The sequence below is a fragment of the Oncorhynchus nerka genome, linkage group LG13 (assembly GCF_034236695.1).
Source record: "Oncorhynchus nerka isolate Pitt River linkage group LG13, Oner_Uvic_2.0, whole genome shotgun sequence".
In the NCBI taxonomy this organism is placed as follows: domain Eukaryota; kingdom Metazoa; phylum Chordata; class Actinopteri; order Salmoniformes; family Salmonidae; genus Oncorhynchus; species Oncorhynchus nerka.
Genome location: NC_088408.1, coordinates 72,334,143 through 72,359,314, shown reverse-complemented (window position 1 = coordinate 72,359,314; position 25,172 = coordinate 72,334,143). Strand labels below are relative to the sequence as shown.

The 25,172-nt window shown below is 42.8% G+C and overlaps 1 protein-coding gene across 2 annotated transcripts; it reads left to right on the top strand.

The window, feature by feature from the left end:
- The first annotated feature begins 1,315 nt into the window (after window positions 1-1,315).
- LOC115140052 (phosphatidylinositol transfer protein beta isoform-like) lies at window positions 1,316-18,372 on the top strand. Of its 2 annotated transcripts, XM_029678096.2 has the most exons (8): window positions 1,321-2,440; window positions 2,729-2,803; window positions 2,980-3,063; window positions 7,358-7,435; window positions 10,375-10,485; window positions 10,613-10,735; window positions 13,718-13,796; window positions 15,666-18,372. In XM_029678096.2, exons 1-7 carry the CDS (start codon window positions 2,345-2,347, stop codon window positions 13,763-13,765), a joined length of 615 nt encoding a protein of 204 aa, XP_029533956.2. In that variant the 5' UTR covers window positions 1,321-2,344; the 3' UTR covers window positions 13,766-13,796; window positions 15,666-18,372. The 2 variants fall into 2 exon arrangements, with proteins under 2 accessions (XP_029533955.2, XP_029533956.2); XM_029678095.2 differs by lacking the exon at window positions 13,718-13,796 and having other exon boundaries at window positions 1,316-2,440.
- Window positions 18,373-25,172: the final 6,800 nt, after the last annotated feature.

The window sequence follows — 25,172 nt, the reverse complement described above, 5'->3', positions numbered from 1 at the left end:
TATATACCCTTTGTTGGCAATGACAGAGGTCAAACATTTTTTGTAAGTCTTCACAAGGTTTTCACACACACTTGCTGGTATTTTGGCCCATTCCTCCATGCAGATCTCCTCTAGAGCAGTGATGTTTTGGGGCTGTTGCTGGGCAACACGGACATTCAACTCCCTCCAAAGATTTTCTATGGGGTTGAGATCTGGAGACTGGCTAGGCCACTCCAGGACCTTGAAATGCTTCTTACGAAGCCACTCCTTCATTGCCCGGGAGGTGTGTTTGGGATCATTGTCATGCTGAAAGACCCAGCCACCTTTCATCTTCAATGCCCTTGCTGATGGAAGAAGGTTTTCACTCAAAATCTCACGATACATGGCCCCATTCATTCTTTCCTTTACACGGATCAGTCGTCCTGGTCCCTTTGCAGAAGAACAGCCCCAAAGCATGATGTTTCCACCCCCATGCTTCACAGTATGTATGGTGTTCTTTGGATGCAACTCGGCATTCTTTGTCCTCCAAACACGACGAGTTGAGTTTATATTTTGGTTTCATCTGACCATATTACATTCTCCCAATCTTCTTCTGGATCATCCAAATCCTCTCTAGCAAACTTCAGACGGGCCTGGACATGTACTGGCTTAAGCAGGGGGACATGTCTGGCACTGCAGGATTTGAGTCCCTGGCGGTGTAGTGTGTTACTGATGGTAGGCTTTGTTACTTTGGTCCCAGCTTTCTGCAGGTTATTCACTAGGTCCCCCCGTGTGGTTCTGGGATTTTTGCTCACCGTTCTTGTGATCATTTTGACCCCACGGGGTGAGATCTATCATGGAGCCCCAGATCGAGGGAGATTATCAGTGGTCTTGTATGTCTTCCATTTCCTAATAATTGCTCCCACAGTTGATTTCTTCAAACCAAGCTGCTTACCTATTGCAGATTCAGTCTTCCCAGCCTGGTGCAGGTCTACAATTTTGTTTCTGGTGTCCTTCGACAGCTCTTTGGTCTTGGCCATAGTGGAGTTTGGAGTGTGACTGTTTGAGGTTGTGGACAGGTGTCTTTTCTACTGATAACAAGTTCAAACAGGTGCCATTAATACAGGTAACAAGTAGAGTACAGAGGAGCCTCTTAAAGAAGTTGTTACAGGTCTGTGAGAGCCAGAAATCTTGCTTGTTTGTAGGTGACCAAATACTTATTTTCCACCATAATTTGCAAATAAATTCATTAAAAATCCTACAATGTGATTTTTCTGGATTTTATTTTCTCATTTTGTCTGTCATAGTTGAAGTGTACCTATGATGAAAATTACAGGCCTCATCTTTTTAAGTGGGAGAACTTGCACAATTGGTGGCTGACTAAATATTATATATATATTAATAATATATAATTTTTTCTCATGTGTTTTAATAAAATCAACTGCTGTATATAATTGTCTGATGCTGTTAGAAGAAGATAGCACAAATTACTCAAGAGGGATCAAGATAACCAGAAGAGGAAAAACCTCCCGCTCCTACACGCTTTCACAGATTCTGCTGTTTACTCTCCTGAAGTTGCTGGTACAGGCTACACAAGGAGTCGGCAACCTTTCTCATATGGAATGCCAATTTATCTTACAATTTCTACCTATCTGCGTGCCAGTTATATGCACATTTTCATTCATCAATTTACTTTATAACGCCTTCATATCTAAATCATTCATGTGGTTAATCAAAATTCTATCCAAATGAAAATGATACAAACCTAAAAAGTAACTTATATTGCCAGCTATGTAAAAATAGCCTACATAAAGCCAACAAAAAAAACATTGCAGCCGCAGGTATCAACTGTCCACTTGGGTCCAGCCCAAGCTCCCATTAGCAAACTTGTGTAAAATATTCTGGGCCCTCAGTATCCTGTGCCAGTGAGCTCAGGAGAGACACAGCTGTAGGCTATTTTGTGCAAGGGATAAGAGTTCATCAGATAAACCTCGATCAGACCATGACATTTTTCCCTTTCACGCTGAGTGGTTATTGAAAGGGAGAGAGCTGGAAAGATTTTTCAAACGCATTGAGGAACTATTGTCATTCTCAATGGATGTAAAAATAGACTTTGTTTGCTTGCTGTTTGAGGTTAAAACATTACTTTGAAATGGTCCACAGCTCATTAGTGATGGTGCGTTAAGCCAATCAGAAATACTATCAGATCCCCCAAATGGGCACATATGTCTACATTTGCGCGCAGGCCAGGCAGTCTATAGGCCTACTTCTATGCGTAATCAGGTGCGTGTCCTTACTTAACATTGACAGTAGTGCTCCAAAGAAAAGACGATGACTAAATTGACAACACTCGGAAATGGAGTGATTTAAAACCGAAAGTTGTTTCATGATTTGTTCATTCTTTTCCTGTTTTGGATTAATATCTAACAATTTCATCTCTCTTTGGTGTCTTCTCATGCTTCGCCTGGGGCCAGTTGTAACGGTAAGTAGCTTCAAATGACCCTCCCTCTGTTAGTTTCTATCCCACTGGTTGTATGGTCGTTTGTGCGTGTGGGTGGGTGGTTAGTTCGTCTGTGTGAATGTGTGTCAGTGTTTGTGAATATAACTCACTGCTTCAATTATGAGAAATGTAGCAGTTAAGCCAATGCATGTACATATTTATTGGGTAGGAGGTCCCTCTTGTGGACATTACTAGCCATGTAAATCTACTAGGTACTTTAGAGGGTTTTATTGCCTTGAGCTTTAATGATTTCCCACCACCTTCCTCCAGAATGAGTATATGAAAGATGACTTCATCATTAAGATTGAGACATGGCACAAACCTGACCTTGGCACATTAGAAAACGTGAGTACCTTAGTCATTAATCAAACTCATTTTGAATGACAATTTGCATTTACAGTGAGATTCTTATAAACAGAAGTCTATGAATTGTGTCCCAGATGAAGCGTCAGCTAATATCGAGTTTGAAGTGTACATTTTAAATTGTAGCTTGCATGCTTATGCCTGGCTTTGATTGGCAGGTGCACAAGTTGGACACGCCCATATGGAAGAGCGTGGAGGTGGTGCCCATTGACATTGCAGATGGAGAACAAGTGGCCCCTGCTGTGAGTATTCCCCTCTGATACTGCTGTCATGCCACAGTCCCACACTCAATAAAGCCCTGGATAGTACTGTTTGGCAACATCATGTGGAGAGACTTGGCATTGCAACGGCAAATACACACATTCCTGGTAATCTTTTCCCGAGTTGATGTTTTGTATTCATCTGCCGGTAGGGCTGGGTGGTATGGCCAAAATATCCTATCACGACACACAACATTTTTGGGACTGTTGTTGTTTATTTATTTCTATATTAATAAAGTTCTAAATATGCTTTCAGTGGTGCCTGACCCTAGGGTGGCAACACATACATCCTAAGTTATTTCAATGGGGTTTTCTCCATTCTGTTTGCTTTATATAGTAGGGCTTGATGATATGGGCAAAAAATCTAGGCCTATTGCGAATTAGATCAAAGCACTTAGGTGTACTGTTGGAATCATGAAAATATAGTAATTATTCTAATTATGTAGTTGGAATATAGGGGGCAGCACTTTAAATGCATTGTTTGACAACAAATTAAAAAGCCAGGGACAAATTTTTGTCACAGGGTAGGAACCAAAGTGTTGGTCAAGTGTTTCCCAGTGGACCCTAATTAGATGTTACATGTAATATGAGTTTTTATTATCAATTCAATTCAAAGGGCTTTATTGGCACGTTTACGTTGACAAAGCAAGTGAAATAAATCAATCAATCAATCAAAAATTAACAGTAAACATTACACTCAAGTTTCAAAGGCCACTTCAAATGTCATTATGTCTATATAGTATTGTAAAGATGTGCAAATAGTTCAAGTACAAAAAGGAAAATAAATAAACACATGGATTATATGTACAATGGTGTTTGTTCTTCACTGGTTGCCCTTTTCTTGTGACAACAGGTCACAAATCTTGCTGGTGTGATGGGACACTGGTATTCCACCCAATAGAAATGGGAGTTTATCAAAATTGGGTTTGTTTTGAAATTCTTTGTGGGTCTGTGTAATCTGAGGGAAATATGTGTCTCTAATAGTCATACATTTGGCAGAAGGTTAGGAAGTGCAGCTCAGTTTCCACCTTTTTGTGGGCAGTGTGCACATAGCCTGTCTTCTCTTGAGAGCCAGCTTTGTTAGCTAGCTACTTTTGCTCCGACTGAGTACATATAGGATCAAAGGTCCGAGTCAGTGAAAAGAGTCGAACTTCCCATCACTAAAAGCAACAACTTGCTCTCTTTGAGTGACAGGGGGCAGGGCTTGGTGTCGGAGGCGCATGGGGAAGCAGCATGCAGGAGGAGAGGGATGACTCAAGTAGCAAACAGAGTAAACTATAAAAATGTACATGACACGCGTGGGAGTGGCGTATCACATTTAACACACCAAACATTGAAATACCGCTGTAGAAGGTAAGGTGAAAACCCAAACCGGTCCGTGCATCAAATATACCTGTATATAGTCAAATACGGTATACCGCCCAGCACTACCTACCAGGGAGGAAACTATGGTGCAGAGTTTCTTCTCTGCAGGTTCTGAAACCCTTCAATTCACTATGACGTTGGAAGCTCTGCAATTATAATTAATATGGTTAAGTTTCTTCCTTTCAAATCCAAAGGGTTCCTTGTACCAATGGTGGGTAGTTCATTGCTATTATTTAGCATGGCATTGCCTCATTTCACGGAGTCTGTTGGTAAGTGAAGTGCGTGCGGTTATTTGCCTGAGTAGCAGTAGTGTGTTTGTGGTAGGTGTCTAACGAGGCGGATGTGTTTGCCTTGCTGGAGGAGTGTTGTGTCTGAGGGCCCTATCAGCTCTGTGCCTCAGGCATGACTGCAAGACCTGGGCCCCCAAGGGACCACAGATGAGTTTGTTAGTGTAATTAAGGCTCACAGCGCTCCATACGCTGGTCAATGACACACACACACACACCTTCAGTGAGCAGCAGCTCCTCTTCCTCGGCCCAGGCACATCGATTCACAGACTCATTAAAGCAGCACAGTATATTGTTATAGTGAAGGAGCTTTCTGCATTAAAACGGCCTAATGAATAAGTGTGTTTGTGTTTCTCCCGTTTTTTTTCTCGTTTGGCTCCCTCCTGTCGGCTGATAGCCCTGAAAAGCAGCTTTTAGCTGCGGGCGCATCATGATTTATTTAAAATTGCTGGGCCCTTGAGCTGTTGGTAATTTATTTGAAAGGCGTTTTGTTTGTTTGTTTTGTAATTTTTTTCCACACCAGTTGACTTTGCACTTCTCTCTCTGAGCTCTTTATAGTGAATAATGCAACCAGAAGAGAGTAAGACCATTAGATGTGTGTGTGTGTTGCATGGTATACCGAAACTAGAAGATGGAAAAACGGTTTGATACTAGAATTTGTTACTTTCAATACTTCGATCAAATGTGTCTCATGGATCAAGTCTGCATCAGCGCTGTCGATGTCCCCCACGGAGCGCACCGTGCCTGCTCCACGAACTCAATGCTAGCCTGCACTGGGAGTCTGGGCTGCATCATGTTACGCTCTCCACTCATACTGCGCAGAAGTAAATACACTTGAATAATGCAACACGGCATGTCGAAACGGTTCATTACCGTTCGCAAAACAATGTCTATACAGGCTAGAACACTTTACAATGCAATAAGATACTGGTAGCTTCCAGTTTTTTAGGCTAACATTCCTTGCTAGCTTACAGCTGAAACTAACCTCAATTCACTACCCTAGTACTTTCTTGGTGATAAAGCAAAAATATTCTGATTTCAAAGCTGATTGCCACCAAAAACGTATTCACTCCCTCGCGTCTCTCCCTCAGTCGAAGACTTATTGCCTCTGCTAACTTGGAGCTCCGACAGTCAGCACCACTCATAGCTCGTACATATAGTTATCACTGGTTAAAAAGAGTCACACTTTTATAAAATAAGCTACTACTATGCGGATGTTGTTGATCAGTAAAATAAAATCAAAAGTCCCTCATGGAACGGAAACATATTGGTTGTCATCTGTAGCTCTATGAAATCAGCCAAAACAAGCTCAATAACTCAATGCATGCACACACTCCTATTGAAATATGCATTCACCTGTACTGTGAAAGGACTAGGGTACATCTAGATTTATCCAGTTTATCAATAGAGATTTACCATTCAAATAAATGATTACCATTATGTAGCTTAGATTGGTAAAAACAGTCAAATTGGTTCATTTAAAGCAAAACACCAAAAATGTCATGATATGTAACTTTCACAATACAGAAATCTGGCCACTATAATGCGTTTTGCATCAAAGTTGGATATCTTAAACTTGATTAATGATGTGCAAAACATTGAGACTTATGTCAACAATGTACTAATGAAACAAATACCAAAATCTGTTTTGGGTAGTTTTCATTTGAATGCATACATGGCTGTCAGACATAAAACAGTTGAAAATAACATTGAACTCAAACGATTGAACCGAGCGGCAGCTGAGTTTCTGTCTGCATCAAGTGCCATTCTGCAGCTTTAGCTAATATGTCTCCTTTTTGTGCCGTGGTATTGTGATGTCATCGAGTATTGTGGTACTAAACCTGGTATCGAAGTCAAAATTCTGGCATCGTAACAACACGTGTGTGTGTGTTCTGCTTGTGCATTATGCTACTAGAGTGTGAATCTACTCTCCTTCTGCACTAGTGAGTTAGTTAGAACCGTATGTTTGGCTGTGGTAGTGAAGAGGTTTAGTAGTGCCACTGTGCCCCCAGCATCATGATACAGTGTGTCACAAGACGTGAGTAGGATCGCCCTGTGCCTAGGAGCAGTCTCTCCTCAGCCTGACCCTGATTTGAAGGAGGAGTCAGACAAGGGCCACTAGGTCATCTGCTTTCGGCAGGCAGCTGCCCTACATGCAATCATGCGTACACACTCGCAAACACGGGTATCAGCCAGCGTCCTCCTGCCATCTGTAATCTCAGCACAGCCATTTGCTGGTGGCATCAACAACTTCCAACCTGACAGCCTCCCCATCCCTTACCCCAGACCCTACCCAGCTCAGCCCAGACAGGGTGCAGGTCATGAACTGGGCAGGGCACAGGGCTGGACTTTGGTGTTGCATCCTGGGGCCAGGACAAAGGGACTGCCAGGCTTAGTTGTGGGGGGCAGACCTAGCCTGGGAGACTACCATGGCAGTGCCTCCCCTTGCCCCTTTGCCCAGAGGGCGGTCAACATTAGTGCAGGGCCAGCGCTCACATACACCCCACAGACACATGGGCTAGAGGGGGATTCAAGGGCCCTCTATCACTAATGTTGAATGCAGATGTGTTGGAATTGTTTGTTGTTCTGATTTATTAGTCTTAACTGTTATCCTTCTCTTCCAGGACTACAAGGCAGAGGAGGATCCTGCTCTGTTCAAGTCAGCTAAGACTGGTAGAGGGCCCCTGGGACCTAATTGGAAGGTACACCTCTTACTGAAGCACTCTGGGTTAGAGGGGAAAGAGCTTGTTGGCAATGTAACTACGGGTTGGATCCTGAATTAATTTCCAGTCGTTTTGTTCTGAACAGAAACATAATTGTGTTCCGTTCCACTGTTCTAACCAGCAAAATAAAGTTCAGAACGTTATTAACCATTTAAAATAATCTGTCTCACTATCATTCCCGGTTATGATTCTGTTTATCAAAAAAAAAACAGTTTTCAGTTTTTCTTCCAAAAAATAATCAGGTTTTTGGGTTCTGTTCCCTGAACCGGTTCCAAGCCTTAAATATAACACTTTAAGTAATGTTACCAAAATGATTATGGATTTGTTTTGGGGGTGGTATACTCGTGGCACAATCACACAGTATATACTCATGGCCAGTTTATTACACATCTAATACCGGGTCGGACCCCCTTTGCCTTCAGAACAGCCTTAATTATTGGGGGCACGGATTCTACAAGGTGTGGCGTTCAAATGTTGATATATTGGTATCAAGGGATCTAATGTGTTCCAGGAAAACATTCCTCACACCATTACACCACTGCTACCACTGTACCATTGACACTAGGCAGGATGGTGCCATGGACTCATGTTGCTTATGCCAAATTCTGACTCTGCCATCAGCATGACTGAACAGGAACCGGGATTTGTCAGACCAGGCAATGTTTTTGTACTCCTCAGTTGTCCCGTGTTGGTGATCGCATGCCCACTGGGTCCGATTCTTCTAGTTGTTAGCTGAAAGAAGTGGAGCCTGGTGTGGTCGTCTGCTGCAATAGCCCATCCGTGACGAGGACCGATGAGTTGTGCGTTCCGAGATGCTGTTCTGCATACCACTGTTGTACTGCGCCGTTATTTTCCTGTTTGTGGGCCCGCCTGTTAGCTTGTACGATTCTTGCCTTTCTCCGAACACCTCTTTCATCAACCAGCTGTTTTCACCCACAGGACTGCTGCTGACTGGATGTTTTTTTCTTTGTCACACCATTCTCTGTAAACACTAGACACTGTTGTGCGTGAAAAGCCCAGGAGCCCGGCTGTATCTAAGCTACTGGAACAGGCACCGACGATCATACCATGCTCAAATCCACTAAGGTCACTTGTTTTGCCCATTCTAGCATTCAATCGAACAGTAACTGAAAGCCTCGATGCCTGTCTGCCTCCTTTATATATAGCATCCCACTCAACGTAACTCGCTGTCTGTAGGAGCAAATCATTTTCACAAACTGGGTAATAAATTGGCCATGGAGTGTATGGCTAGTATTGGACAAGCGTGTGTGTGAGTGAGACAGAAGGAGTCCCTCAGACAGGGCGGAGGAGAGGGAGGGCTGAGTGGCAGAGCTGTAGGCTGCAGTTTGATGAAGACAAATCACCGCTCTCCCTGCTCTAATTGGACCTAATAGAAATCACAAGGGATCAGGTCAGATTAGGCCCTCCTGTCTCTGCCCACGTCCTCATACTCTCTCTCTTCAGCCAGCCAGGAGAGGGTGTGTATGTACGTGGCTGTCTTCTCCGGGGTTTGTGTGTGGTGTCTTAGTTTGAGCTAGGAACAGTTCAGTAAAATGAGTCTGGGAGGTATTTGTTTGTAAAGAAGTGAGAGGTAATGAAAACGGCTCATCCAGAGACACTAGTGGTCTCGTCCTTAACCCCTCATCTACAGCCATACAAACAGGCCCAGGATCACACTGTTTAATGGCAGACAAGTTGGAATCTCCACCAGCAAAAGAGCCCTCAGAGTTTCACCGTGTGAAAGTTTCCCTGTACTGTGACAACTTGCACAGATTAACGACTGCTGAACAGCTTTATGAAGTCTGAATAAATCATATAAGCGTTTTATTTTGGGTTTTTAATTAGATCATTTTCCCCCAGCCTTGGACATGGAAACACTTCTTTTGGGGAAAGAAATTAGGGAGCAAAAAATCATAGCTAAAGTAACATAAGAGAAAACAATTGGTGCCAGCTTCTCAGAGCAGTAAGTCTATCACTGCATGCACACGTATCGTCACACTTTGTATTTCTGAAATCTCCTGCTCCTTTGAGCAGGGCGACGAAAGACGGTGTGAAGAAATGTCACCGTAAGTGTTTTGATGTGGGATCCGTTTTATCCAAAGTTCTCTTTTAGCGGTGACAACTTTAGCTAAATCCTACGTGTATGTAGAATGTTTTTCATTCCCCCCTCCCTCCTTCCACTCTTTCTCTCTCTCCCTCTCCTCTCCCTTCCGTGATGGGAGCATCAAACAGTGACGGGATGTGGGTCTGAGGCATTTCTCCCTGTGTGCAACACTAGAATGAAGTGATTCATTAAACAGGTGTTCTGGGATGGTGTGTTCTGGGGGCAAGCAGGTCCTGGGTGTTAATATTGGAACCGGCTTTGTGCCGAGACGCTCTTATCGCTGCGTGATGCGATAACGCCGTCCCAGCCACTAAAGGCCTGCCTGTATGGGAACAGTGTCACTGTCAGGGTGGAGCGAGAGAGATGGTCCTTTCATCTGGAGTTTATCCACTTTGCTCTCTCGCCCTCCTCATCGCTCTCTCCTCTTCCTCTCAGGGAGACAGAGTGCAAGCTACAGATGGATTTAGAACTGTTTTGTAGATGAGAGGACTTTTATCCGTCTACTGCATATTCTCATATCGATAATTATTTTAGCAAGCCTCGTTTCCAAAGCATTATGTATTAATGACATTTTAGTGGTTGGAATACAGCTGTGATTGGTCTAAATCGATATTTTCTTTTCTCAAATCACATTCTACTTCTCATTGAGAGTTCCATTATTGGAAAGTTTGCATAAACTTAGCCTATTTGCATATTCACAGTTTTGTAATATCATGTGTCAACGTAAATGATTTAGTGATGGGTGATTGAGTGTGTCTTCCTGCTGTGCAGTGTTTGCTCAGTGTCTGTTCTCCTGTTGTGTTGCTACTAACAGAAGGAGCTGGTTAGTAAGGCTGACTGCCCGAGGATGTGTGCCTACAAACTGGTCACGGTCAAGTTCAAGTGGTGGGGCCTGCAGAACAAGGTGGAGAGCTTTATTCACAAGGTAAGGATGTTGTTTTCTTCATCCCATCCTTTTTTTCTGTCACTATCTGACACATTCTTCCCTTTTCCTTGTAATCTTGCTTTCTTTCCCTCTAAATGCCTCTCTTACATGTCCTTCTCTCCTCCAGCAAGAGAAGCGTATCTTCACTAACTTCCATCGCCAGCTGTTCTGTTGGATCGACAAGTGGGTGGAGCTGACTATGGAAGACATCAGGCGGATGGAGGCGGAGACACAAAAGGAGCTGGAGGAGGTATGTAGATGAACATGTGCATATATGACTACCAACAGGAGGAGGGTTCAATATTTACCAGGGCTTACAACGCTCAAAACCTCCCAAACCTTTAGAGCGAGTGTGCCGTTTTAGGCATCATCTCTTTAGCATTGTCATGGTGGCAGATCCCAGCATACTGTGCAGTGTGGGTGTGGTGTTTGCCTTCAATAAATGCACTGGTTTTCCCGAAATCCTAGTTGGAAGATTCACGGAATCAGGAGGGAATAAGCAGGAAATCCGGAATCCTTTAACCAGGATTTCTGGAAAACCAGGGAATTTAGCAACCTTGGTCTTGACCATGGTTGGGTAGCAGGCTGTCTTGATCTGTCTGTGGTGTCATCCCTCTGAGAGAGAGTAGTGATGTTTGGAAGCTTATTAGAATAGTCATCAGATATCTCCCAGTTGGACCTCTGGGAGTGATGCTGGTTGGCCTCTTCTTCATTAGTGTTTTTTTGTGATGCTGAAACCTACAACATTCACTCTTAATTCTTATCTCTCCCTAGATGCTTTTTCCCCAGTCAAATTCTGAATATTATTCTTACACCCTGTTTATCTATTTCAATATGTCAAAACAATGATCCCCTCGCTTACTGTAAATAAATCAGCTGTTCATGTTTTTATGACAAACTAAAACCATGTATGATGTTTATGATGTAATTTTCCCCCATCTTACAGCGCATTCGGAAAGTATTCAGACCCCTTCCTTCTTTCCACGTTTTGTTATATTACAGCCTTATTCTAAAAGGGATTGCATTTGTTTTTCCTCAATCTACACACAATACCCCATAATAACAAAACGGGTATTTAGACATTTTTGCAAATATATTAAAAAGAAAAAACAACTTATTTGCATAAGTGTTCAGACCCTTTGCTATGAGACTCGAAATTGAGCTCAGGTGCATCCTTTTTCCATTGATCATCCTTGATGTTTCTACAACTTGATTGGAGTCCTCCTGTGGTAAATTCAATGATTTGGAAAGGCACACACCTGTCTATAGAAGGTCCTACAGTTGACAACGCAGAGCAAAAACCAAGCCATGAGGTCGAAGGAATTGTCCTTGGGCTCCGAGACAGGGGAAGGGTACAAAAAGGGGAAGGGTACAAAAAGGGGAAGGGTACAAAAAGGGGAAGGGTACAACACATGTCTGCATCATTGAAGGTCCCCAAGAACACAGTGGCCTCCATCATTCGTAAATGGAAGAAATTTGAAATCACCCAGACTCTTCCTAGACCTGGCTGCCCGGCCAAACTGGGCAATCGGGGGAGAAGAGCAGGGAGGTGACCAAGAACATGATGGTCACTCTGACAGAGCTTCAGAGTTCCTCTGTGGAGATGGGAGGACCTTCCAGAAGGACAACCATCTCTGCAGCACTCCACCAATCAGCCTTTATGGTAGTGGCCAGACGGAAGCCACTCCTGACAGCCCACTTAGTTGGTCAAAAGCCACCTAAAGGACTCTCAGACCATGAGAAACAAGATTCTCTGGTCTGATGAAACCAAGATTGAACTCTTTAGCATAAATGCCAAGCGTCACGTCTGGAGGAAACCTGGCACCATCCCTACGGTGAAGCATGGTGGCAGCAGCATGCTGTGGGGATGTTTTTCAACTGCATGGACTGGGGAACTAGTCAGGATTGAGAGAAAGATGCCAGAGCAAAGTACAGCGAGATCCTTGATGAAAACCTGATCCAGAGAGCTCAGGACCTCAGACTGGGGGCGAAGGTTCACCTTCCAACAGTACAACGAACCTAAGCACACAGCCAAGACAACGTAGGAGCTTGCAGTGTCATACTCAAGGCTGTAATCGCTGTCAAATGTGCTTCAACAAAGTACTGTAAAGGATCTGATTACTTATGTAAATGTGACATTTTAGTTTTGTGTTTTTAATACAATGGCTAACATTTCTGAACCTGTTTTTGTTTTGTTATTATGTGTGTAGATTGAGGGGTAAAGACATTTTATTTAGATCCATTTTAGAATAAGGCTGTAACGTAACAAAATGTGGAAAAAGTCAAGGGGTCTGAATACTTTCTGAATGCAATGTATGTCACATTTCTGAATTCATTTACTGCTTGTCATAATATTGCAAAAGTTACATGACGGTTTTTGCTCTTTCTTGATTCATTTAATGACCATATTTTCTTTAAATATCCAGTGCAGTCAAAAATGTTAATTTCCTCTGTTTTTATATATATATTTATATTTCCACACTGAGACCAATAAGAAATAGTTCCCGAACATCTGCCAATAACTGCTAGTTTTCCCATTTCAACCACTCTGCAGCCCTAGCAAAATTCTAGTTTGAGAAATTGCTCTTTGCTAAGATATTTTTTTGTTGACACTTTCAATTGAAAATCACAGTAAGGTACTTAATTGTTACACAGAAATAATTTGATATTGGCATAAAAATGGCTGCATTGGACCTTTTAATGAATGTTGATTACAAACATGTCTTCTTGTGTACCTGCCCCCTACTGAGAGCCCTTTTTTACCTTGTGTTTATGTTTGATTTGACCATGTGTACAATCACTGCTGGCCCAAAGATATGGTTCTGGAATTCAACATTCCTGTCATTTGCTGCCCCCATCCCCTTCTCCTGCCTGTCTGTCATTTCCCTGTTAACCCCCCTCCAAGAGTTCCCACACATTGTTTATTCTGGAAAAACCTGAGAAATGTGTTATTTTCAAACACATTTTCTGCCTCAACTGTGATGACAAATAATGATGATTTAAATCTAGCCTACCACTCCCTTTTGGAACAGGCATGGTGTTGGTCCATTTTGAGTGTTTATTAGATCATATAAATATTACCAATTTTAAACTATACTTTCATCCATTAAGTCATTAAAAAGTCGTAGACATTAGAAATGTAACTTGTGTGGGAACCTGCTCCTCCCATCCCTTCCCCCATTCTCAAACTCTGCTCTGACAGGCCTCCCTGATTCTATCATTTACAATCTAGATGCGTAGAAAGGGCTCTGTGCGAGGCACGAAGGCTTCAGACGAGTAGCTGCTCCAGGTGTAGGTCTGAGGGAGACTGTGTAAGTGCAACTGGTGGAGGAGTTGAACTGATAGCAGCCATGTTAGTTCCTCCTCCCACTGGGTTATCTTTGTGTTGCTGCATGGCTACACTGCTTTCACTCCTTATACAGTGGTGTTAGAGCATAACCAGGTTTTATGGGCCACGGTTTGTGTGAGTGTGTATGTATGTGTGTTCTCATGTGAACTTCCATAACTGACTGTATTAGTTAATCAATAACACCAGATCTCAGAGAAATATGTAGCATTTGCCAGATCGTTAAGTGTATTGCTGACATGGCGAAAAGCTCTCTGCCTTGAACAGTGTGTAAGTGCCTACTCAATCTCCCCATGTGAGGGCAGACATCTGTGCAGCCTGTTCTCAAAACCAAGGCGAGAGAGCAGGTTTTAAAAAGGCTTTGGCAGCTAGTCAACGCCATACTAAAAAAAGTCAGCACTGGTTTCTGGCCTTGTATCTGTAGTCCAAAAAACGCCATAGAGAATATGGAGAACGAACACACAAAAAACAGCTTATTCTGGCACACTCATTTGTCTGTGTATTACATTCTCAGTAAGGCCTTACTACTGGCTCCTTCTTGGCCCCACTTGAAATATCAATGTGAGCGCTTTTGGCCGTACATGGCGAAAAAATAGAGGAATCTGGGCCGGACGGGCCAAAGTTGGCCAGGCTCGAGCATTCCTGGCCTGGCACCAATGCTGAACATTTGGAGCTCTGTTTCTTCCTCTACATCTCGCCCAATCCTGCATGTGTTTCCCATTTTCTCCTGGAGTAAGTAAACGGGCGGGTGCCATCAAAGAGGCCCTCGGCATGGAGGAGTGCTTAGCCTGGGCCACAGAACTGAGGGGTCACCAGGGTCACACTGTGCCAGTACTGTAAGGCTCCAGAGGACAGCACCCATATGTAGGAGTGGAATACCATTATAACGACTAGCATAGAGTTTCTACTCTTTACCAGTTCCACAACAAAACACTCCTAACTCCTGTTGATGGTCCAGCTCAATTGCTGAGAAAGCTTTTTAGGTTATATACAGACTTTTGAACATGTGCTTCAGGTGAACGAGGCTCAAGCAAAGGTTGTGTAGTAATGGTGTATCAGGATCTTAGACCAAAAGTGTTGTGGTTGGACTACACTGTGAGTGTGAAACCCCATGGTTTGGAGATGATGCACTAACAGGCCTGTCTGTCTGCTTGTGAGCTAACGGGTTGGCTGGTGGCGGGAGAGGGGAGGTGCTGGGGATGGAGGGTGGGGGAGAAAAACCCTTCATGGCTTCCTTTGCCTCATTAACATACAAATGGAATTCTGCAATTGAAAAGGAGCCTGTGCTGTGATTGAGAAAGAGGGAGGGAGGGAAGAAAGGATGGAGAAGTGGTAGGTAGAATCCTCATGCCCATTTCATCAGATGTCTAGTCCTCTGTTTAGGGCCAGTGTGTGGTTAGACTGTTCCATTAAGGTATTCTGTTATCAGATTCAGCCACTAATTGACTTTCTAAAGCCTTGGGGTGTGAGGACCTAAAACAATGACTTGATCTACCTACAAGACAAACAAGGGCTTGATTACAAACCATTTCAGAAACGTTCTCCTGGAGAAAAAACAGTTTGCAGTTTGCAAAGGGAAACGTGTACATTTTTCAGAGATATTCTTATTGCAGACTAAGGAACTTAATGTTTGTCAGTGAACAGAATGATTGGCGTTCTCAGCCCCACATCCATCCCAGTTTCTCACAGCTACAAACACCCTTTCTCCTTGCAGAATTCCACTTGTTGACGCATGCTCTCACAGAACCTGCCTCCACATGTTTGGGCTCTGTAGAGATGTAATAAATGTCTGTTTATTTCTTTCCATTCCCCACTCCCATTTCCTCCGCCTCAGCTTCGCAAACACGGTAGTGTACGGGGAACCAGTGCTGCCGATGCTGAATGAGACGGAGGAGGGTTTTGAACAACGACAGCGATGAAGAGTGTAGGTGGTGATGATGAAGAATGCGAAGCGGGCTCCCTGCGTTCCACCTATACCTTACTGATTCAGGATGTGGAGGATGAGGGCTCTGCTCCACTTGATCAATAGACCAGCACCCTGACCTGCCGGCACCCAATCATAGACATTCTATCCACAGAATAATTAATTTGTTGAAAGTAACACGATCCTAGCTGATAAGGCTCCAGTTCATTTTGATCTCCTAGGCTAATAACGATATCAAGCGACAATGTCCTCTGTAAAGCCAGCTACCACCTCCATGTTGTTGAAAGACTAGTCCCTATGTCTTCTCTTGATAGATGCTTAGAGGCCTGCTTGGTTGTTGATATAGAGATTAATATTTTTTTGAGCATTTATTTGGCCTGATTGCATTATGGCAGGTGTTGGTCTAAGTAGTTTGCTATTCTAGTCAGAGGGTCGTTCCTCTGTGGCCTTTTGCCTTTGCCAGTTTTAGTTTTCCTTTGTATTTGTGAACATTTTCTCCAGATCATTCCTTTCAAGACAATGTCCTTTCTCTCCTCAGTCCTCTTCTAGCTGTTCATAACTTTGTGGTTTTCCGTTAGCTGGCGAGAGAGAGCCTGTCAGTTTTTTTTTTTCTCAATTTACATGTCCCTTCCTGCCATGGCATTCATTAAGAGATTACTGACACCCTTGGCGCCTGTGCCTATCCTAATCTCTCCCCCTCTCTCTGCACTGCTTCTTATTAACACCGACAATCTTGTCCACACAGGTATTTCACTCTCACTCCAATGCAAATGAACACAAACACACACCCGTACAAACACACACATTTAAACACAAGCACGCACACACTCTCACAGGTGTGAATGCCTTTGCGGTGACTGATCTGGCCCAAGCTCACGCTGGGCAGATCCGTGCAGGCTCCTTCAACTGAAGGGAAGTGTCTGTTTTTGGAGTGTTTGTTGCACTCACTGTTTTTCCCACACTCCCCATACTCACTCCGCTCCTCCCTAGCGGATGCCCCCAGAGAGAAACCGCACTGAAAAACAGTCATAGTTGGTGCTGCACACCTCCAGTCTCTGTCACGCCCTGCTCACACCGCCCTGATCACACCGCCCTGCTCCCCACCACACCACCACAACAGTAGCCTGCCTGCCTTATTCCTGTGGTTCTCTGGGATGGAATTATACTGCTTGTCGTATCCTGCTGAGCATGGGCAGCAGGTAAACAGACACCCAGCACCACCCTAACCCACACCAGACCACCAGCCCGCCTAGGCCACCCTGGCCCATACCAGGCCTCTCCTGACTGAGCCTGTTTACAGAGCGAGCAGCTATTCACTCTACTCAACCCTACTCACTCAGCACCACGCTGTGCCTTACTATACCACCATGCCTTTCCTTCTGGCTCCACACTGGCACCAGTTGGTCATTTAGGCTTTACTACTAGGACACTGATCAGCAGGGTATTCATCCATTGTAGCGAGGGGGTTAGATTAGGCTTGATCGGTTTGCAATGACTTTATGACCTCATTTTTAACTGAACCTCACTATGTTCTCAAGGTCCTTTTTATATATGGCACTAATGTACTGTATGTTTGTTCTGTTGGGCTGTGGTGGGGTGATTATTCCCTTCAGTGATACTGTACTGATGTAGACATGACTCCCCAGCAGCAAGCCAGTCAGACAGTGCCATGCTAAAGCCTGAATGCTGCTCTGTGTTTAAGCACATAAGTGCCTTCATGTTAGTGTGTGCATGTCGGCGTGCTTTTGGGACAATAAACAATCATGTGTATCTTAGCTTGTCATTCAACCTCAGCCGTTCAGCCTCTTTTTATAAACAGACGTGCTTGCTGCCAAGACCGATGGAATATTTTTTATGAAGAGCTCAGTATTGATAGTATATTTTTATATTGTGTAAGCCTCACAGGGGGATTGTGAGAACCTTCTCAGTTATGGGTTTAGTGCTCACCCAGAGAGTATGACTGGATCTGGGTGATGTCATTTGTTTACATGCGTTGTTCCACCCTAGCTCAACCCCACACTTCCGAGGGGCAATACTAACTCACCAGAGGATAGACAAGTAAGATGGCTGAACTCTCCTGCACCCCGTAACTGAGAGGATATATCATGAGTACCCATGTCGGTGTCAGTCACTGACAGGACATGAAAAGGCCATAATGGGACTTATAAAGTCCAGATTTCCCATCAGTTACTATTTGCATTCAAATAAAGTCTGTAAGAGAGGAGTGTTGAATATGATTCATGCCTAAAGGTCTGTACAGCTTCTTGCTTGTATTGAGTAATACACTTATGGTAACTTGTGATGCAACCCAGCTTGTGTATCAGATGACAATGGTTTATGACCTTTACTGTAGAGACAATGATGTGGGGAAAGGACAGAGTGGAGATAGTCTTTACAAGAAAAACTACAGTATGATCATGATTTATTAAATATACTGTTACATTTCTAGAAGAATTTAAAAAATGCTTTTAAATGTTTCTGATCATCTGTTGAAATTCAGGGGACATGGTAGTGAATGTATGACATTTTCTTTAGCCTTTTCTGTCTGTCGATTTTTGTGCCACAGAAAGTCTACACAATGTATCGAAATACCTAATAAATTTCAACACAAAATGGACTGCTTTTGCGTGGTTTATTCTGCAATGGTCTGTTGTTGGCTAGTTTGTTTCTTTTAATCTCTTTCGTTATTCTACGTCTTGGGGAGCGTTTGTGTGACTGAAGCCTAATAAATGGCATTCATTTTGAGAGTACTGGGTCTAGAAACCAAAAGGAAGGAGACTGGCCGAAACGGGGAGGAACTACCTGAACAATTTTGCTACGATGTGGAGAAGTGAGTACAGCCCTGGTGTGTTCAGTCTGCATAGATAATAGAATGGTAACTGCCTGACTAACAAGGTAGCGTCAGTTGATACGATGTGGAGAAGTGAGTACAGCCCTGGTGTGTTCAGTCTGCATAGATAATAGAATGGTAACTGCCTGACTAACAAGGTAGCGTCAGTTGATACGATGTGGAGAAGTGAGTACAGCCCTGGTGTGTTCAGTCTGCATAGATAATAGAATGGTAACTGCCTGACTAACAAGGTAGCGTCAGTTGATACGATGTGGAGAAGTGAGTACAGCCCCGGTGTGTTCAGTCTGCATAGATAATAGATGGGTAACTGCCTGACTAACAAGGTAGCGTCAGTTGATACGATGTGGAGAAGTGAGTACAGCCCTGGTGTGTTCAGTCTGCATAGATAATAGAATGGTAACTGCCTGACTAACAAGGTAGCGTCAGTTGATACGATGTGGAGAAGTGAGTACAGCCCTGGTGTGTTCAGTCTGCATAGATAATAGATGGGTAACTGCCTGACTAACAAGGTAGCGTCAGTTGATTTGCACCATCGTATTCTGCCACACTGTATGGTCGCTGTGGATTTTCAGGTAAGAGATTATCTATGAGCTATAGGCATCTAGCAGTGTTTGTCAATGTCTTACTTATATTTGTGCCTCTTTCATACTGTCAATTTCTCCTTACCCCAATGAGGTACATGTGAAGGCTCTGATGTTGGACATATGGATGACATGGTTTCAGATTAGAATCAAAATTCCCAATGGTTGATCAAGTAAATATACAATGACATTCCTGGACTGGTTTTGAATGGAGAAAATAAAAACATGTCAAAGAGCTGTGGAAATGGTCACTGTTGTAAGTCTAAATGATTATTTTCTCTCCCCTCTTAAAGAAGTTTGCTCACACACCTCTCGAGTCGCATCTAGTTCATTCATACACCTCCTTGGGAGTGTTAGAAAGTGTATTTTTGACTCCAGACCACCACATCCATCTCCTGGAGGTCAGTAGTGCTGCAGCCACAAGAGTCGGCGCTGGAGAGCAGGAAGAGCAGAAAGTCTGCCGGGAGAGATTCACTGTTTTATTCTTGTTTGTGGAGAATGGTCACATGTGGATGGAAAAAAAGTCATATCTGTACCAAAACAGGCAAATAATACAGTTTCTAAAAGGGGACATGGGCAGAGTCAACCACACTTTAAGGCAGCTCACACCCAAGCGCACGCACAGGCGAACACAGGAATGGACCAGGGATTGATGCCTGTTAGGGGCTATTGATTTAGAATGCTGACTCCAAAATACATGGATATGGCAAAAATGTAATGGGCTGACCCCTCACCTCCATTCTCAGTACTATTTCTAAAAAAACGAGTTCTCCTTAAACAGGTGGGGTATATATTGTCCATATATTAATACACTGAAGGAAAACTAAATGCTTCCTGCAAGTTGCTGCACTGTGCCCTCCACACTGACTGTCCATATAGGGTGAGAGGCTGTGTTTAAGAGGAAGAGGCATGGTTGGTGAGCCTTTAACTACTGGCTCAGTCCCTGCATCATGCCTTGTTCTTTTGACCCCTCTGGGACTGTATTTGTGCAGAGGCCACAGGTCTTCAAGGGGTGGGGAGTTATTTTTGGCCTGGTTTGGATGGCAATGATGTCAGTGTTTCCTCATCTTTGGAGCTGGGCTGAGTCTAGCCCCTGAGATTCTCCTGAGCTTCCTGTTGTGCAGAGAGAGGTGGAAGAGGTGGGGACCTTTAAAACAGACGTGGACCTCACTGCCCACCGCACCCCTCCCCCAACAGAATGGCGTTCCTCTGGATGACAGATGCTGCTTAACCCTTGGTGACCCTGTGTGCTGAGAAGGCCGAGCTGACTGACAGAACAGCTGAGGACAGAGAGAGACTGCTGCACAGTTCCCCACTGCACAGGACGCTGACCCTAAAAAGGGAAGGAACTGTCACTTTGGGCGTCCCCCCTTGGTGATATATGTCTAACTGAGGAAGAGCCCTGTTAACACCAGCCATTAAAAAAGGGGCAAGGAGTGACATTTACTTTGACTATCTTGTCTTATTGAGCAGAATATTGAGACAAATCGGCTATTAAATCACTATAGAAATGTGTGGAAATGTGACAGTGGTGACCAGCCTCAGGACTGTCCATTGTCATGCTGGATTCATCATCACAGGGAACTCTGAGGGTAAAGGAGAAGTTTAGTTTGTTTGACTAATCTTGGTGTTTTTTCTTCATGTTAAGTTTGGTCAGAGTTACAATTATTTTGAGCAGTTAGAAATAAGGCACGTTAGAAATACTGAAATGGAAAATGGAAATAAATCCAAGTTCATGGAATTTAAGAATAACTCATTATGAATCAACCACTCCTATAAGACAAAATGTCCAAGTTGCTCTTTAAGCTCACTTTAATTCCTGCAGTCACATGACCAAATTGCTCTCTAGTGTCCTCATGGGTGGAATATTATTCATATTTTTCATTATTTCATAATCAAGTAAAATAAATTAGAACACAGAAAATTCTGTGTTTCTATGTCAAAAGGTTTTGTTATATTTCAGTCTTCTGTGATGTACAGTATATAAAGTGTAATATTGGGATGCAAACTTAACATTGAAAACATTTCTAATCTGTATCTGACATGTTACATTTGTGTACTTTTTCTAAACCCATAACCATGTGTCTAAACGGTATACTTTTGTTTCAGTGTAGATTTGTTTAAGACTACCAAGACACATTCTGTGTGACCCCGATTTGGCCCACTGCAGTAAAAGGTTACTTAGTAATAAGAGTGTCTGATGTTTGCTATGGTAAAACCCAGTAATAAGAGTGTCTGATGTTTGCTATGGTAAAACCCAGTAATAAGAGTGTATGATGTTTGCTATGGTAAAACCCAGTGATAAGAGTGTATGATGTTTGTGATGGTAGAACCCAGTAATAAGAGTGTATGATGTTTGCTATGGTAAAACCCAGTGATAAGAGTGTATGATGTTTGCTATGGTAAAACCCAGTGCTAAGAGTGTATGATGTTTGCTATGGTAAAACCCAGTGATAAGAGTGTATGATGTTTGCTATGGTAAAACCCAGTGATAAGAGTGTATGATGTTTGTTATGGTAAAACCCAGTGATAAGAGTGTATGATGTTTGCTATGGTAAAACCCAGTAATAAGAGTGTATGTTGTTTGCTATGGTAAAACCCAGTGATAAGAGTGTATGATGTTTGCTATGGTAAAACCCAGTGCTAAGAGTGAATGGTGTTTGCTATGGTAAAACCCAGTAATAAGAGTGTATGGTGTTTGCTATGGTAAAACCCAGTGATAAGAGTATATGATGTTTGCTATGGTAAAACCCAGTGATAAGAGTGTATAATGTTTGCTATGGTAAAACCCAGTGATAAGAGTGTATGATGTTTGCTATGGTAAAACCCAGTAATAAGAGGGTATAATGTTTGCTATGGTAAAACCCAGTGATAAGAGTGTATAATGTTTGCTATGGTAAAACCCAGTAATAAGAGTGTATGTTGTTTGCTATGGTAAAACCCAGTGATAAGAGTGTATGATGTTTGCTATGGTAAAACCCAGTGCTAAGAGTGAATGGTGTTTGCTATGGTAAAACCCAGTAATAAGAGTGTATGGTGTTTGCTATGGTAAAACCCAGTGATAAGAGTATATGATGTTTGCTATGGTAAAACCCAGTGATAAGAGTGTATAATGTTTGCTATGGTAAAACCCAGTGATAAGAGTGTATGATGTTTGCTATGGTAAAACCCAGTAATAAGAGGGTATAATGTTTGCTATGGTAAAACCCAGTGATAAGAGTGTATAATGTTTGCTATGGTAAAACCCAGTAATAAGAGTGTATGGTGTTTGCTATGGTAAAACCCAGTGATAAGAGTGTATAATGTTTGCTATGGTAAAACCCAGTGATAAGAGTGTATGATGTTTGCTATGGTAAAACCCAATGCTAAGAGTGAATGGTGTTTGCTATGGTAAAACCCAGTAATAAGAGTGTATGGTGTTTGCTATGGTAAAACCCAGTGATAAGAGTGTATGATGTTTGCTATGGTAAAACCCAGTGATAAGAGTGTATGATGTTTGCTATGGTAAAACCCAGTGATAAGAGTGTATAATGTTTGCTATGGTAAAACCCAGTGATAAGAGTGTATGATGTTTGCTATGGTAAAACCCAATGCTAAGAGTGAATGGTGTTTGCTATGGTAAAACCCAGTAATAAGAGTGTATGGTGTTTGCTATGGTAAAACCCAGTGATAAGAGTGTATGATGTTTGCTATGGTAAAACCCAGTGATAAGAGTGTATGATGTTTGCTATGGTAAAACCCAGTGATAAGAGTGTATGATGTTTGCTATGGTAAAACCCAGTAATAAGAGGGTATAATGTTTGCTATGGTAAAACCCAGTAATAAGGTGATGCTGCAACATCTCAGGATCCTACACTGTTCCATCAGCCTTCATTCTGTAGTGAATTCATCATCAAGCATACTCCAAACTCCCTGACGAGCAGTATACAGCTACACACTTGCTCACATCTCTCTTTCTAGCTCTCTTGCTCTGTTTATCTCTCTCCGAGCGCTGTGCTCCTCTCCTTCACATAACATCCTGTCAGCTGCATTGGCGTGTGCCCCAAGCACCCCAGAGCCTGCCTGCCCCCTGCCCCTACCCCTGGCACCCCCTGGCCTGTCCACCACTCTGCCCATAACCCCTGCCCTGGCACACAGCCTGCTCCCCTGGGCGGAAGGCAGGGTCTGATGGAGGGCCTGCTTCAGCACACTTTAGACCTATTTTCTTTCCCTGCAGAATATTTGTGTGAGAAAATCTGTCCACTCCTGCTATTCTTCTCTTTTGCCTCACTCCCTGTTCCTGTACTTTCACCTGTCTGCTAGAGTTACAATCCTCACGGCCATGTTAAAACGATACCCCACCTTTTCACCCCTAACCTGGCCTCCCTTTTGTTATGAATCTACTCGTCTGACATCTCAGCCCTGTCCAACTATACCTAGGGGGTTCAGGCGGAGAGAAAATGCTGTCTAGATGACAGTACATGTACTGAGTGAACATCCTTTCAGTGACATTTTGTATATAATTTTTATTTCAGACACTTGCATTACTGGCTAGTTTCATAGCACACATTTGCTTTGACTTGAGTTTTGGATTAGGGGTTAAGTTTGTGGGAAAGACACTTGGTGATACAAACCCTCTTGTGGATAAAATTAAGTGGGGGCTTTTCCCAGAAAAGTCTGCTTTTGTGAAAACACTTCAAAATTAGTTAATGATATCATATCTTAATAATTTTAGCAAGGTAAAATTACAAATCTTTGGTTGAAATTCATCTGTGGGTTCACCCCTGGCAAAAGCCCTCTTTGTTTGGGAGGAGTGCAGTGTTCAAAAGGAGCAGGAAACGTGACACAAGCACAAACTCCCCGCTTGCTTCTCTCTATCTATTTATTTATTTCTCTCTCTCTCTTGCTCTCTCTCTCTCTCTCTCTCTAAAAGGAGGCCTTAACCGTGTACTGTACATCGCTTAATCACTTAAGTCAAAACAGAGCAGGCTTTAAAATGTAGATACCATGATATCAACTTTATTTCAAAGATTATTTGATATAGGTCTAGCACTAGCAACATAATCTTAGGCCTTACCGAAAGTATATTATTCCTGCCTTCACCTCATACGCTGTTGATGCTGTCTCAATACCTTGTTCTGATGTCTAGCGCTAGGTGGCACTGTGCCTTTTTGATAGAAGTGAAATACTCGCTTTTATTCACCTCTCGAGGAACTAGTCCTATGCAGACAACAAACAAAAAAAATCACCGTACCCCTCGAGAAATTCACAAGGATGGATCTGTTAGTCCTACATATGTGGTAGGCTATGTTTTCCACTCCCTATATATAAAACACATGAATAGAGTATGATATATGCGTTGAAAAATGAATAAGCAATAGCCTATTGGTAGGCCAGTAGTAGCCTAGAATATACCATCTCAGATTAAATACAAATATGCAACACCATATACTTATCTCAGATACGTTCTAGCTCCATATGAACTAAACATTAGAGGATTGGGGGAGTAGTACAAAAACGCTCAGGGTATGGTAGACGTAAAATAAGAATAACAACGGAGCTGAATGTCTTTCAAATTGTTGCATATTTCACAACAAACTACTTTAGTCATATATGGTTTCATGTAGCCTATTCCATTTATTTTTTTGTAGGGAGTGAAAACATCGTCCAATGAAGAGTAGGAGTTGGCTGTCAGCTAAATTAATACTTCATCCCCTACAATTATTCTTAAATTAAAAAAGGAAAACACCAACATTGCTGAAATCTTTCAATCCCGCGGTGTGACAATTTAGATCCAACGCGTCAAAGAGCGCCAGATCAGAACCCAAGCGCACCACAGGAAACAAAGCAGAATCTGGAGTTTAATTGTTTTTTCATTAACTATTTCCATTTATGTCTAAATTTTTGTCGGACGAGTCCTTTTATGATCGACAAAAGTGCATCCTGTGCAATTGCAGATGCGCCTGTCTAAATTGATATTTAGAAAAAACATTAACTTGGGCAATT